At 43.3% G+C, this 14828-nt stretch overlaps 1 protein-coding gene across 3 annotated transcripts in view; it reads left to right on the top strand.

Annotated features, from left to right (window-relative positions):
* The first annotated feature begins 828 nt into the window (after nt 1-828).
* GAB1 (GRB2 associated binding protein 1) overlaps nt 829-14828 on the top strand; it is a 98458-nt gene continuing 84458 nt past the window's right edge. Inside the window, exon 1 of one of the 3 annotated variants that reach the window (XM_040554611.1) lies at nt 829-1390. In XM_040554611.1, the coding sequence (XP_040410545.1) occupies nt 1319-1390 (72 nt within the window). In that variant the 5' untranslated portion in view covers nt 829-1318. The remainder of the gene's footprint in view (nt 1391-14828) is intronic. The other 2 variants (XM_040554608.1, XM_040554610.1) reach the window with 2 other exon arrangements.

Raw genomic sequence — 14828 nt, 5'->3', positions numbered from 1 at the left:
TTAAATAATCCGTAAAATAATAAAGTAATAATCATAACAAAAGACTTTTTATTAGGAGATACTTTTCGGTGGAGTGCAAAAGACGTAGAGCACTATCAGCAGAGACTCGCTCCGGAAAGGAGCGGCTCTGCCGTTTGCCTTTTCTGCCCTCACAGACCACCTTTGTACGTGGGGATTTTTTTTTATAATTATTACTTTTTTCCGCCAAGGCAGTTTGAAACTAGCTACGAGGAGTTTACTCCTACTGAAGTGCTTTTAATGCACTTTTTAAAGTTTTTTTTTACTGAGGTGTTTTTTATGCAATTTTATAGGGGTTTTGTTTTTTTCTCATCTCAAACGAACGACTTTGCGGTGCGTTTCAAAGAATTAACCAACACTTCGGCGGCAGCTTTAACATTTCTTATCCAAACTGCCGCTCGCCTCAGCGACCCGGCCGCCGCAGCCGGGACCCCCTCACCGCCCCCGCCACTCCCCACGCCCCAAACCGGTCCTAAAAGCGGGCCGGCTGGGCTGGGGGCGGCGAGGCTGTGTTTGTTGGTGTATTAGTGTGTTGGTTTATTGATTTCTCCCCCCTCTTTTCTCCCCTCAACGAAGGGACCGCGCCCCCCTAACGGCCGCTCCCGGCGACGCCTACAGCTCCCAGGATCCCTCAGGGAGCCGCCGGTCCCGCCTCTCCCCTGCCGGCCCTTGTTGTTGGGAATGGCGGGGGGGGGGGTGCCGTGCCCGGCCCCCTAATGGCCGGCAGGGGGAGGACCCGGCCCCGCCGTGCGCTCGGGCCGCTCCCCTCGGAGGAGGAGGAGGAGGAGGAGGAGGAGGAAGGGGAAGGGGAAGGGGCGAGCCCGCTTAGTCGTTGAGGGAGGGGAGTGGAAGGAGAGGGGGAGCCCCCGGCGGGAGGGTCCTGGGGGCGGCGCCGCCGAGGCGGGGCGGCGGCTGGATCCTGCCCCGGGACGGCGGAGCCGAAGTTGTGGCGGGGCGGCGGCCGTCCCTGTCTGCCTGCCGCAGTTGGTGCGAGGAGGAGGAGGAGGAGGAAGGGGGGAGCCTCCCGCCTCAGCCCCGCTGCCCCTCCGCTTGTTGTGCGTGAGAGACAGACACACACACGCCGCTCCCCGTCCCTCCCTCTCTCCTTCCCTCCCTCCCCTTCCCTCGCCCCGCACAGCCCCAGGAGGCCGGAGCGGGCGCGGCGCTGCCGCCGCGTCTCGGGGCTCCCTCGGCCCGGCCCGGCCCGGCCCGGCTGCCGCCGGAGGAGGAGGACGACGAGGAGGAGGAAGAGGAGGAGGAGGACAAGGAGCGCCCCGACGGGCGGGCGGGCGGCCCAGCCATGAGCGGCGGGGAGGTGGTCTGCTCGGGCTGGCTCCGAAAGTCCCCACCGGAGAAGAAGTTGAAGCGCTACGTGAGTGCCCTCGCCCTCCCTTCTCTTCTTTTCCCTTCCCTTCTTTCCCTTCCCTTCTCTCCCCTTCCCCGTCCCCCGCGGGTCCCCCCCTCGCCCTACCCGGCCTCCGCCGCCCCGTCCCTCCCGGCTGGGCCCGGCGGCCAAGCCGCCCTTCGCCCGATTCCCCAGCCCACCGGGCTCCCCCCGTCCCTCTCCCTTTCCTCCCTTTCCCTTTCTTCTTCTTTCTTAACTCCCTTCTGCTTGTCCCCTCGAAACGCCGAGCGGTCAGATATTCCCTGCCGCGGCTTTATCGCCTTTCCCAGCAGAGTGGGGAGAGGGGCGGAGTTTTTCCGCCTTCCCCGGGGATCCGGGCTCGGGATATATCGGGGTTTTGCGTGTAAACACTGCTGCGGCTGCCCCGGCCCGGCCCCGGGGGGCGGCCGGCCCGAAGGAGCCCCCCCCCCAGGGCGGGGATGCCCCGGGAGCGCTCCCCGCAGGGCCGGGGGAGCCTTTGCCCTTGGGACCGGAGCACTGCAGGTCGGGTGGAGGAGGGAGCTGCAAGAAAAGTGCCTTTTCCTCGTGTTAACAGCTGCCCGCTGGTGCTCAGAAGGAAATATTTTAGCGGAGCTGCCACTGAGTTCGCAGGAAAATGGAGCGTGTTTGCTGAGAGGGCAGATTTCGTGACAGGGCAGCAGCGAGGCTGCTGGTGCTCCTCGGAGCTGGCGGAGACGCTGCTGTCAAGTCACGTAGGAGGCACGGGTGATGCCAGAAGTCATCTCTGCTCAGCCCTTTCCCATTGGCACCGAAGCCGCCTCATGGTATCTGTGTAATTGGTACAAAATGTTGGGGCTTTTTTTTTTCTTTCTCTTTCCGTCTTTGTTTAGCCTGTTGGGTGGTATTTAAATAGAAACGGCCTTTGCAGCTCGATGTCGTTTTGAGGCAGCTAAACCTTTGCTTGAGAATTCAATCTTAACATAACCGTGCTATTTTCCGTCAGTTAGCGATTAATGACCGCTTCTTGGAAAGGAGCTGTTGCTGTTGTGGGCAACTTTTTAAATGGCAGGGAATTGATGAAATTGGCTCTTAAAGTTAATTATAAAAAAAAAAAAATAGTCTGTTCACCGGTTCCCAGTGACAAAAATCCTGTTCACGCCAAGGGCACAGGATCAGACTTGCAGAGAATGACCTGATGGGTCACGGGAGTGCTGTGCTTCCCTGGTGAATTGGACGCGGGCTGTATTTTTGGCTGAGCCTCTGTGTGTATGTGTAGGTTCACAGGATGCCACTTCACCAGTGTGTGAGAATTGGGAAAACTATTAATGTTTCAAAAGTTCGAATTAATTTCCCACTCAAGCCCTAAATCGTGTACAGTTAACACTGTTGGTGGAAGAAAGTGTAAGTGAGAGTTGGCTGCCCTAAATTAATAGCATAAATCAGTCCCTAATATGTTAGCTTTTTTCCATATAACTTTCTGTTCAGTGTATTTCTAGCTCTGCTTCTGTATCAGAATAGCATCAGAACCTTTGACGGTAAAAGTGGCTGTAGTGTTGGTCAGGTGGATCCCTGTCCTAACAGAGCAGTTGCTTTATTTTCACTTAGAACAGGGATCTGCTTTTTGAGGAGGCAGACTATCAGTGATAGTATGGTCAGCCTGTGCTGGCAGGGCTTCGTTTAACATCTGTGTGCACCCAAGGCCATAAGGTCATAAGTTTAAATCCTGCACGCTGTTGCAGACGACTTTCTGCTTGTACTCTCATGTGTAAGAGAAAGGAGAGATTGTGTTTAAAGGAGGACTTGAAGTAAAATTTCTCTTGCTCGTCTGTGGTGCCTGATCAGTTGTAGGCTAAAGGGTCACGCTCATTTTTAAAGGCATAAAAGTGATCCTGAGGTCGTGATCACAGTCTTTAAGCAAAGAAAAAGTTGACAAATAAATTGGAACTGAGTGCACTGATTGAAGCATTGGCTTCTGCTCTCTGTAATTCTAAACTTATGCTAGGGCACAGAAAAGTTATGTTTTTAAAGCCATATTTTATCCTGGTGATATTTCAAGAGACTGCACCAGGAGAAAAGATGGGAAAGTGATTTCAATAGGAAACTGCTTTTCTGTAACGCATACTTTTCACATATATATATGGAAAATTGTAACTTCACGCCCTATTAGATTTTGCATGCGAGTGTTGGGGCAAATCCAGGTTACCATCTGGGAAGGGAGATAAGTCTGAAATTGCAGTTAAACGTGGTTTCAGTTCTTAGGAAGGGTGAAAAGGAGCACTTTGAAGCTAGTGCATAGACATGTGTTTCACAGCGACTTCAATTTTTAGTTTGAAACAGTTGGACACAGTATTAAAGCTAGCTTACAATCATTTGGAGGCTAAAAAAAGAAAGTAAACTGTCCTACAGGTGGAAAAAACAGATTGACTTGGATATGTGCCTTAATGCCATGTATATTTTCTCCCCCTCAGAGCAGTGGTATTTTGATGTCATGTTCATGTGTTTCAGGTGTGGAAGTAACTTTCCAATAACCATTTGCACCTGTTGTTCGTTCCCTGGAGCTGGTGTTCAGAACAGTTTCTTTGCTGGAATAGGCTGGTGGTTTTCAGCAGCAGGTTTTGGGGGAGAACACTGTTGCTCCAAGATCAGGATGTGGATTTAGGAGACAAGTAGGGAAAGAGAATTGGGGCTAAATCCTGCATAGGTCTCTACAGCCTGTGCAATGCTTTCACGAGTAGCATGAATGGACTTGTCTCTGCATAGGGATGCAGGACCGCCATATTTCATGGATTCTGTTACCTTCTGCATTGTTTACTTTTCCAACTTCTTCTGTTGCCTTCAATTTTGCGAACTTCTATGCCCTTGTTCTAACCTGCTGTCACCAACTTGCACTCTTACTGCTCTTGTTCCCTTATTTTTAAAGACGTAATTGGAAATCCACTTTATCCCAATTTGTACTTCAAAAAGCACTTGCAAACCCTGGCTTCATAGTTCTCTGCTACATTGCACATGCCAGTTAAAATAGCTCATTCTTTGTGGTAGCAGTATAGAGAATTTTCTACTGTCATTGTGTTAAGAAGCAACCAGATATTTAAACACAGCTGTCCTTGGTAAAGCAGGGAAGGAAAAAATGAAGTGAATGGGAATAATTCTTTGCAATTCTCTCCTAGGACAGCTATGCTTTCATTTGGGTGGTGTCTGGGGCTCAGTAGGACAACCAAATATGCTTACAACCAGGATCTTAGCGTTGATGCTTGGTTGTAGCATCTACTGAGGTAAAGAGCAGCTAGGTGTCTTTGTGATTTTTAAATCTAAGTATGGTGTAGCTGAAGCTAAGCATTTTTTTTCCATACCTGTACTTAAGACAGTATAGGTATGGAAGTAATAACAGTGGAATATTTTACTGTGGTTTTGCTTGGCGTTTACTCTTTGGCACTAATCACATAGGTACCTTTTTTCTCTTGAGCAATACATAAGTGTGCTAAGATATGTAATGGTGTTAAGAAATGTTTTATTCAGCAGAACAGTTGTAATCTGGTAGAAGCTGAAGTGCATGACAAAAGCCCATTTTCTGGAAGGCACCTGTTTGTGTTAAAACCTTCTGTGATCTTGCATCAGCATAGTGAGCAAATCTAAGAAGCCAGTTGATTTACATGCACGAACACACGCACAGAAAACACAACAAGATGAGCTTGTTTGACATCGAGTGCTGTCCCTGTAAAGCTGGGTGGTCAAGTTAAAGTAGGTGAGTGTAATCAGGTAATGTTCTGTGACACCTTAGTATTCTGAACTTGATTGTACTTGTGCCTCCTGCAGAAGTTGGTGAAGATCTTGCAGGAACCAGTGCAGAAGCGTTAGTGCAGAAGCCTTATGTTCTGGACAGAAGTCGGTCCCTTCTTCTGTGCGCAGTGTAGGAAGCAGTATCTTGACTTGTGATATTTATAAACATAAGTTAGTGAAACCTAAACCATGAATTTGAAAGCACAAGTAGACATAATGCTTTCTTTGTTCATAGAAGGAAGATGCATTGTTTTGTGTGCCAACTGAAGGTGCTAAAATGGACTTGGTTATAATTTTGGGGGTATACCTACCTTGCAAGCTCGATCTTTGGGCATAAATCTCACTTCTGCAGCATGGAACTCAATCTGCAAGTATTTATCCTGTACAGATGTGCGAAGAAAGATGATTTTCTTCCACTAGTTAGTCTGATTTTTCATGTAATATACCATACTGACATACACTGTGAATTTAAATGTTTCTTGTCGTGGATGGTCAGACAGCTAGTACCTGAACTGTTTGAGCACTTGTTTTTCTGGGGCACGTAGGAAAGTCAGACTGAAGTTACAGAAATTGTGCTGTTCCTCTTGAAGTGCGGGTGAACTGCTGGACATGGCAAAAAAGCCATATATTTCTAAAGATGTTTCTTATAGAGAACAGTTGTTCTTAATGTTGTTAGATAGTAACATTTATTTTGAGACCAGAAGATCCAAGAGAAGATGAAATACTCAAATTCTGACTTCATGTTATTGAAGATCATTCTCAGTTGGATCTATAGCAGGCTGTGGATACCCTTTCATCATGGTTCTCTCTTTTGGTAGATGTGTTAATAAGATTTGGTGCAGCTAATCGCAAAGGATTACAATTCAGTGAAGACTAACAGGGAGCAGGGGGAGGAAGTGGAAAAGCAAATTAATGTCTCCAGCTTTTTGTGATGCTGCACAACATCTGCTATTCCACGTAAGCATAAAATCTTGCGGTGTTGAACATTGAGTTTAAGCAACGTATATATTAAAGTCAAAGGAAATCATGAAATACCATAAATTTAACTTCCAGTTTTGTGCAGATGACCTTGTTTTGCCTGTCTTTCAGTCGACTGTAAGCCAAAATGCTAGAGAAAGCAACTATCTTAAATAAATGTGAATTGGATATCTTGAGAAAAGGAATGTTTTTACTGGACAGTTTAGTTTTAAAAAGTCTAGGCCTTGACTGTCAAAATGAGCATATGTTTTGGAGGCCTCTGGAGTGCTTTATTACTCCCCGGTGTGTGCATAGCAGTGGTGTTGTTTTTGGTTGATGAGGACACCTTTCAGATGGGATATAACCCTTCCATTTTCCTTCTGTTTTGGTATTGAACAGAGCTATTTAGAAAGGGGAGAGTGCTAGTCAGAAAACTGTTTCCAGTGTCCTTTTTTTCTCTGAAAATTTTAAAATCTTGGAATGATGGCTTAGAAATTCTGGGGTGTGTGTTTTGTTTTTTTTTTTTTAACTTTGCTAGCCTTTTTTTGACATGGCTTTTGGATCATACAGCTAGAATCAAATGTAATCTCATGTAAACATTTAAAACATTTATTTCTCGTTAAATTTGGCTCTTGGCTTTGACGGAAGTCTCACTTAAAAAGTGAAAGGAGCATCAGTGATTCAAGATATAGCAGTCTTAATTAAGACTAATTTCATGTATTGTAGATAGCTTTGGTTTGGGTATTTCATATGTCTTTAGTTTTGCTATCCTTTTTTTCTAGTCTAAAAATAGACTTAACCAAACTATATTAGGTAAATTGTTTTCTTAAATCAAGAAGGGGAGTACAACTGATGGGATGCAAGTTTTGTTTTTACACAGAGCAAATCAAATAAAGATACTATTTTATATTACCTTATAGTTTTATCCCAAAATCTATTTTCACCTTATCTTCATCCAAACTTCTTCTGTGGCATTGCAGTGACCATGTCTTGGGACTTCTCTTAAACTGACCTTAAAATTTTCCATGCTTCAATGACTAAACATTTTATTGCCAATAGAAGCAATTTAATCTGTTGCAATTTAATTGCAGTATTTCATTAGGAGGGACAGACCTTGTGTCATGCAAATTACTTGAGCAAGGCAGACAGAAAGATCAGACAGAAAGGGATAATCTTGTCAAGGCAGGTATGTTGTGTACAGGTGAACATTGTTAGTCCAATATAATTTGCTGCCGTTCTAGGGGCTCTAATGTGAATTAAGAGTCTTATATGTACAAACAAGTATTTCTAAGGCAGTACTACATTTTTCTTTTTGGGGGGATGGGGGAAGAACAAATTCTGCTATCTCCAGATCAAAAGGAAAGTGCTGTTTATTCGTAATTCCTGCTTTACCAATTCTTGAATAGGCTATTGCAGTTCTTTTTTATGGATTTCTGGCTTGTTTACTTTAGAAAGTGTTTGTAGTTGTACAAATAGTATTAGCTTCATGCTGGTTGTATTTTTTCAAAACTGGCTTCTAATAAAATTACGTAGTCTGTTTTTTGTGCTTGTGTTTGGTCTTGCTTCCAGCTGTTAACAAAAGTTTTGTTTCTCATGATTAACATCTGAAGCTTTTTGGAACATTCTGCACGCTTTCAGTTGTAGAAAATAATCTCACTTTATAGTGTTTGCCTTCTTAGTGGTATACATGAGGGAAGTGTTCATAAGGTAACTTTAACTGAGATGAAAGAGACTGAATTAACTGCTGAACTCTCTAAGCATCTTTTTTATTATTTTTTTAACTGAAGCTTCATAGAGGAAGGACTGTATTTAATTGCATTTCTTTGCACCAAAATTACAACTTCAGGATCAAAATACCTGAGGCTACGGTGATGTATTTTCCTTCCTTTTTGCAGGTAAATGGCAGCAATTTTGGATAAATGACAACATGATAGTTGTCTGTCTTGGAGCTGGTGGTATTACAACATATAATTAAAAATCAGGCATTTGTGTCTGTACGGCTTGTGTATTATTAAATATAATATCTGTTCATAATAATACAAGTAATTCTGTGTAAAAACATACCTTTAAGAAGTGCCACCTCTAGGAGAATGTGCCAAGATAGCATACCAGTCTGTCACTTCTGGACAAAGCTGAGTTTAGGCCCCATGTCAAGAATTGAATTAAGCAAGAAGGTTTTGCTGTTCGTAGTTTGTACAGCAATTTATTGGCAGAATGACTTTTTTTTTAAAAAAAAAAAAAAAAAAGATTCATTTTTCAGGAGCTACGTTCTTTGAGAATTTTGGGCAAGCCTCAAGCTTTGACTTCTCTGCTTTTTCTAGGACAGGTAACTTTGGTCTTCTGCCAAACCCTGGTAAGCTTGGATTAGGGATTCTGGTGTTTGCAGATGGGGCCCTGTAGTTTTACCCTATCTCTGCAGGTAGAGGTGGGTGGGAATGGCGGTAGGGTATGTGGATGACCTTTCCTAGCAGGAGGAAAGCAACCTTGTCTCTTTGCCTGTTTTCCACACTAGAGTTTCCCAGCAAGCTAGTTGGTCACATGTTGACTGTCCTGCTCTTTTATAAGTGAAAACAACAACAGATAAACCCTTCGTGGCAGTGGAGATAGTGGCTGTCACAAACTGAATCTGCTTCTCCACCCATTTTCCAGCACAGCCAGCCTTGGGGCAGGGTGATGGCAGATCTGCTGCCTGCCTTCCTTGAGGGTAAGTCTGTCTCCACCCCAAAAGGAATGCGATGGGTTTCAGAGGTGCAGGCAAGCACGTTCCTCTCCTCTGGGGTTACAGCTACTTCCAGGCTCTTCAGTATCTTTGCCTCAGAAGAAAAGCAAAAAGAAAAACAACATAAAAATAGACAGACTTCAGTTTATTTTTGTGTTGTCTGGGGCTTGGGATTTGAAAGCAAAATAAACCTGTAGGTGTTTATTGCTGACAGTAGGAGTTCATGGGATTAGTCTTGGGGTATGGAATAAGAATACAGGAAGCTATTCAAACACAGTTAATACCCCTGCCTTCAAATAGGCTTTTGATATGACCAACACAAAAGAATTACATTGCACTTGGAAGAGTTACTATAAGTGTAGATATGTACATGGTATCAAATGAAAAACAGGTTTTGAATTTTAAGATTTAAAGTAGAATGATAGCAGTTTATAAAAAAAATCTGAAAATAGTGTCAGTTTGTCGTCATCTCTTTGTATGGAGAGCTGCACTGAGTCACGTGATGTGCTAGACAAAAGTTCCCATTCACACTTAATGCATGTTTCTTTTGCTGTTTTCTGACGCTTGTGTTTCCATGTAGATTCTTAAACAGGATCAGATGTAGTAAAAAAGCTGGGCTTGATTTTTTGGGGGGGATGGTGCAAAAAGAGGATTGACACTTTTGAAGGATTGCTTGTTGGAACAGCTAGATCTAGAGCGTGTGAGCCGTAGTTAATCAAGTCGAAGGCCATATGCAGAATTTGACAAACAGTTACAATTAAAAAAAAGCATATAAATTCTTAGAAATGTAGTGAAATACTGACAGTAAGTCTGCAGTTCCCCAGCAAGCACTAAGGAGAAAAAAATGTATTAGGCAAGATCGTTGGGATAATTTATCGGATGATTGTAGTGGATATTGTACAGATCGGTGTTGTGTGTTTGTCAAGAAACAGCTGAGAGAGGATATCGGAGTCATGTGTGGACTTAAGGAAATGAATAGGCAATTTGTCTTTGCATGGTTCAATTAAAAAAAAAAAGAGGGGGGAGTAAGAATGAAGAGGGGAGGGTACTCGGTGCAGTTTGAGTCTGAAGAAGCTTGCCCTACCTGGAACGGGTTAGGCAGTGGAGCACTCTGCCACACGGAAGCGTCAGAGGTAGGCTGGGGTGGGATCCAGTCTGGCAATTCGGCTTTCCTAGAAAGTAGTGATCTGTATGAACTTGATTTGAGATTTAAGCCACAAACTAATAGAACTTTATCCCCTTTGATTATTTCACTTGTTACATAACTCCACGGGGTTTTTGGATTTTTTTTTTTGTGATGCTGTGTTTCTTTCAATTATATGCTATACTGAGTGATGTTCTCATGGTGGCATTAGAGAAAGTTTTTATTTACAAAATCCTTTTCTGTTGCTACTGGAGATAACTTTCTTTAAAGAAGGAAGTGCGAGGGTAAGTATGAAGAGCAACAGTATCTTCTGGTTCTTGCATGTGCTAATGTCTTCTCAGGTATGGTATGCAGTTATTACTGAAAGTTTGCATCGTGCTATGTTTTTTGCAGTCTAACGACTTGTTTCTTATACAGTGAGAAATAACATCCTGAAAGCTCAAAGCTGAGGTTATGTCATGTTCTGAGTTGTGACCTAAAAGTTGTCTGTGTGCACAATTAAAGTTAAAATGCATCAACTTGTCAGCACTGTGAAAAGTAACTGAAGCTGCTGTTCGCTATTAAAGGTCCATCAGCAGACAGGATGCTTACACAGACTCCAGAGTTGGTCCTTTCTAAGGTGGCACCTGTCTTCTCTGTTCTGGGGCTTTGGGAAGGGAAGAGAGATTTTTTTGGGGGGTGGGTGGGAAGGGGAGAGAGATAAAGTAAAGAGTAGCATTTAAATGAGTCATAAGTGTAAATTGGGAAACATAGCCTTGGTTTCATCCCAGAGTAATTTTGTCCCAGGACAAGTAACTACAGAGTTTTCTGCTGTGGTGTGTACTTCAATGCTAAGTTAATTGTCTTTTCACACTCCTTTGCATTTTTCCTTGACCTGACATCTCTCTTTGTGAATCTCTACTGCTGTGGGATCAAATAAAAAGAAAAAGACAGGAATTTATTGTCTGATTTATAAAGAGTGGCAGGGATGTCTTCACTGATTATATAAATGAGGCACCATCATCATTACCTTAACTTGCTAGTGTTTTTTTGGTGGTGTTTTCTTGTCATACAGCCATAGCCAACTGCAATTCAAATCTTCCAGTTCGCTGTTTGAGCCTTGGAATGGGCACATGTTTAAATTGCAGTAATAGTCCACATAATTACACCTTTTTGCTGGGCATGTACTGTTGGGAGTAGATCTAAAACTCTGTGGAGAGGAGGTGCGAAGTCATTAGCAACACTGGTGAGATGCCCGATAGCTTCCAAGGACTGCTGGCAAGGCAGAAGTGTTCCCTTTGGGGGTGCTTCTGCTCTCTGCTTACGGGAAGAGGTTTTCCTGTCAGCCTCTGTTACCGGTGTCCAACAAGGCTGAAGCATGTTCCTGCCTCCGTTAGGTGGCTGGAATATGAGCCTCCTTTCTGGCCGCCTTTTTCCCATGTCCTGTTGTTTGACTCCTCGCAAGTTGTTTCGTCTGCCTTACGTTTCCTGCAGTCCAGTGCTCCCTTCTTCTGCACTTGTTGCTTCCCATTGCAGGCAGCGTGGTATGGGCTGAGAAGGTGGCAGAGGCCTTTCTGGTGACCTGCTTCACGGTGGTTTCTGTTACTTCAGGATGCCCAGTGGCAGCAAAGCGAACCCGAGTGTCGCGGCTGCTGCTCACATTCATGATGTGGTTGTTATAGAGGGGAGAAACTGTTCACTTGGGAGTGGTTTGAATCCTTTGCTGCTGGTAGCTGTTGTTTAGAGGGAGGGCGGGATGGAGCGTTCCCCTCTGAAGTGGAACTGCTTAAAAGAACTAGGGAACAGGGAAGACTGTGATCCATCCTTTCCAGCTGGTCGACCGAGCTGGACAGATGTTTCTTACTCAGTGCTAAGGAGGAAAGTCCCTGGCCAGCAGCTCTAGGGTAAGGGTTGAAAGGTGAAGAAATCCTGCGGGGGGCCTCCTGCTGCGATGATCGCTTCAGCCCTGCACAAGCGAGAGAAGATCCAAAACTTGTCTCTCGTGTCCTTTCCTCCTCCTTCCCCTTATTGCAACTATTTTGTGTTTATTTTCCTACTTGTAAATTGCATAATTTAGTCCTTCCTGTCACTTCCTAATGTCTGAATCATAGGTAGCTCTTCCTGCCTGCAGTAAACAAACATTTTACTCCTGGTGCTTTTCCAGAAGTTGAAATTGTATTTATGGAGGTGGGGGGGGGGGGTCCCCCTGGCAATGTGCTTGGGAAGCTAATTCACTTGTGTACAGATGGGAAAAACAAAGACATCAGCTGGCTGCAGAAGGGTGAAGTAAGCAGCTTATCCAGTCTTCTAAACTGATGTAGCTGTTCAGTTGATCAGGACAAGCAGGTGAATGGTAGCAGATGATAACGGTATAAATAGTGGGTTACAAGCTTCTTAAGTTAGTAACGTTGTCAGCTAGGGAGAACTGCATCAAGTCTTCCTGGTGCTGCTGCTATGTCTTCTATCCAGTTGCAAACCTTGCGTGTAGGTACAGTGCTGAGATGCAGGGTGTCTGTCGTTTAACCAGTGACTTTTGAGCAGCAATGTCTGGTCTAACAGTAGGGCTTTGCTCACTTTTTTTTTGGAGTATTTTAACGCGGGGCAGGAAGATAACACAGGGCACTTGGGGACACAAGGTCTGCCTCCGTTAGCCTGCTGGACCTCTTAGGCCAAATCGGTAAAAGCTGCAAAACAGATGTCAACCTTGCTTTTCCTGTTATTCGTATTATTTTTAAGCTGTGAAAAGCCTCTATTTTATTTTAATTTTTAGATTGACTGTGAGTCCACAACGAAGCATGGAAGCTAAAACTAACCCGTAGGGGCCTCTTACCTCCTTCTCTCTGTCTCTTTCCCTCTCACTCCCTATGTTGGCCTGTCTTGAATCTTTGTAGACCAGCCTCGTGGTATAGTGTGCTGAACAGTACATCTCCCTACATTTCAACTACATGTGGAACTGGTAAATGAGTTTAAAATGGTAAACAGAGACAGCAGAGGAAAGATGCAGTTCTTGTTATGGCAACTTGGCATTTGTACTTTCCCATCAGTCTCTGCATCCTCACTTCCCTGATTGCTCCTGCTAAAATGAGAAGGTGTGAATAAGTCAAATGTATTAAGGACAGACTAGATGAGGTAAGAACAGTCTGAATGTTATACTGATGTCCTAATGGTTTTCTTGAAAAAGAGATTCTCTTGGTTTTGAATGTTACAACCTGCCTTAATTTTTAAATGCTTTTCATATAGCATGGGAAGCAGATGACTTTAAAAATAAATACATAAATGTAAGATTGTGTCAATCAAAGCAACAGGTTATTGCTCCAGTGAAGTTTTATACCAATTTCTGAAAAGACGGTTGAAGCAAAAGCAAAAACCAACATCTATCCGCACCCCCCACCCAAAAAACCCCACTGCTGTTACATGCCATAGAAATATCTCATGTTCCAGTTTCTCCTGTTTGAGATTATATATGCACAGGACTAGAAGGTTTTTCATGAGCCATTTGTTCTCTTCTGGTCAGCAAAAGTAAGGATGGATTTCCTCACAAAGAGAAATTTTGGAACTATTAGTTCATCTTGGAAGTTGTGAATGAGTTAGATACTCTTTCTGTCATCATCTTCTATTTGCACCATTTCCCTACGTGTAATGAAAGAATCTAGATTTCTTTCCACAATGCTGGGAGGAGTTCCTGATTCCTATGACGGCTTGAATTTAATTTTCTGTATTTGGAGCATAAAAATAAGTTTGGGGATGCAGTTTGGGTAATGAATAATGGTTGGGAACTGAGAAGAATGGAAGTGTGATAGAAGACAGTATCCTGTTTATAACACTACTCCAGTATGATGGCAAGCTAGTTCTTAAAAACACTACGCCATGTGGGAACTGAATATGGAAGCAACCATATTTAAGGTGTTTTCATTACTATCCTTTTGCTACATGCCAAGTAAATGCCATGTTAAATAATGTAGAAAATACTTGTGTGTCCTTTGTACACGGCATGGTGGAAGTTTTGCTGAATCAGAAGCAAAAATGCAAGGGTTGGGTCCTGTAATTAAAGTATTACAGGACCTGTCTACTATTGCCTTTTCATTTATGTTTGTAATATGAAGTTTTTCTGGTTAGAATAAAGATAACACTGAGCGAAGAATAATAGTCCTGATTTTTCAATCTTTTGCATTACTTTGTCTTGTAATGTTCCATGGTAGTATTTTGCCAGTTCTAGTCAATAAATTATCACATTGGTTCGTGAATCTTTTAATTTGAACTTGAAGCTTTAAAATTATAATCTTGCAATAAATTGCAATGATTGTTACTGGCATTCATTTAAGAAGATGACAGTCTTGCCTTCTCAAAGGGTGTTGGGTGTTTTTCTTGGAGAAGGCATAAGTAATATTGAAGTCAAATCTGTTGGAGAATTCTGTGATTTTTTTAGCAAATAGTTAAAGCAGTGCTTCTATGAGTTGCTTGTGAAATTGCAGTAAGTCTCAATTTAGAATGCAAATATTTCTCTAGGTAATTGAACTACATAGCCTTTAGTTGCTATAAAACACCTTTATAGCATTAAGAAAAAAATCATGCTAAGCTCTATACCAAAACTTGTAACTCTGAGAGCAGGCATAAGCCAAGAAAATGGTTGGGGCTGTAGTGGAAACATACTTTCCCACGAAATAAAATCCAAGGATGTAGCCACCATAATTGTGCAATAAATTATCATAAATGTGATGTCATAGTCTCTGCAACCTACTGAAGGGGTAGTCTGATTTTGAAATCAACCAAGTAGTGAATAACAAGTCTCTGAATTGGCCCAGACAACAGCAGACATGTCTGCATCATTTGGGGAAAGCAGTCATCTCCGTAGAGAATTAAACTATTTCAAAATAGATTTTGTTGACTTA

Source organism: Cygnus olor, chromosome 4, assembly GCF_009769625.2.
Source record: "Cygnus olor isolate bCygOlo1 chromosome 4, bCygOlo1.pri.v2, whole genome shotgun sequence".
NCBI classification, from domain to species: domain Eukaryota; kingdom Metazoa; phylum Chordata; class Aves; order Anseriformes; family Anatidae; genus Cygnus; species Cygnus olor.
The sequence above is the reverse complement of the archived record's forward strand: the minus strand, read 5'-3'. Positions and strand labels throughout refer to the sequence as shown.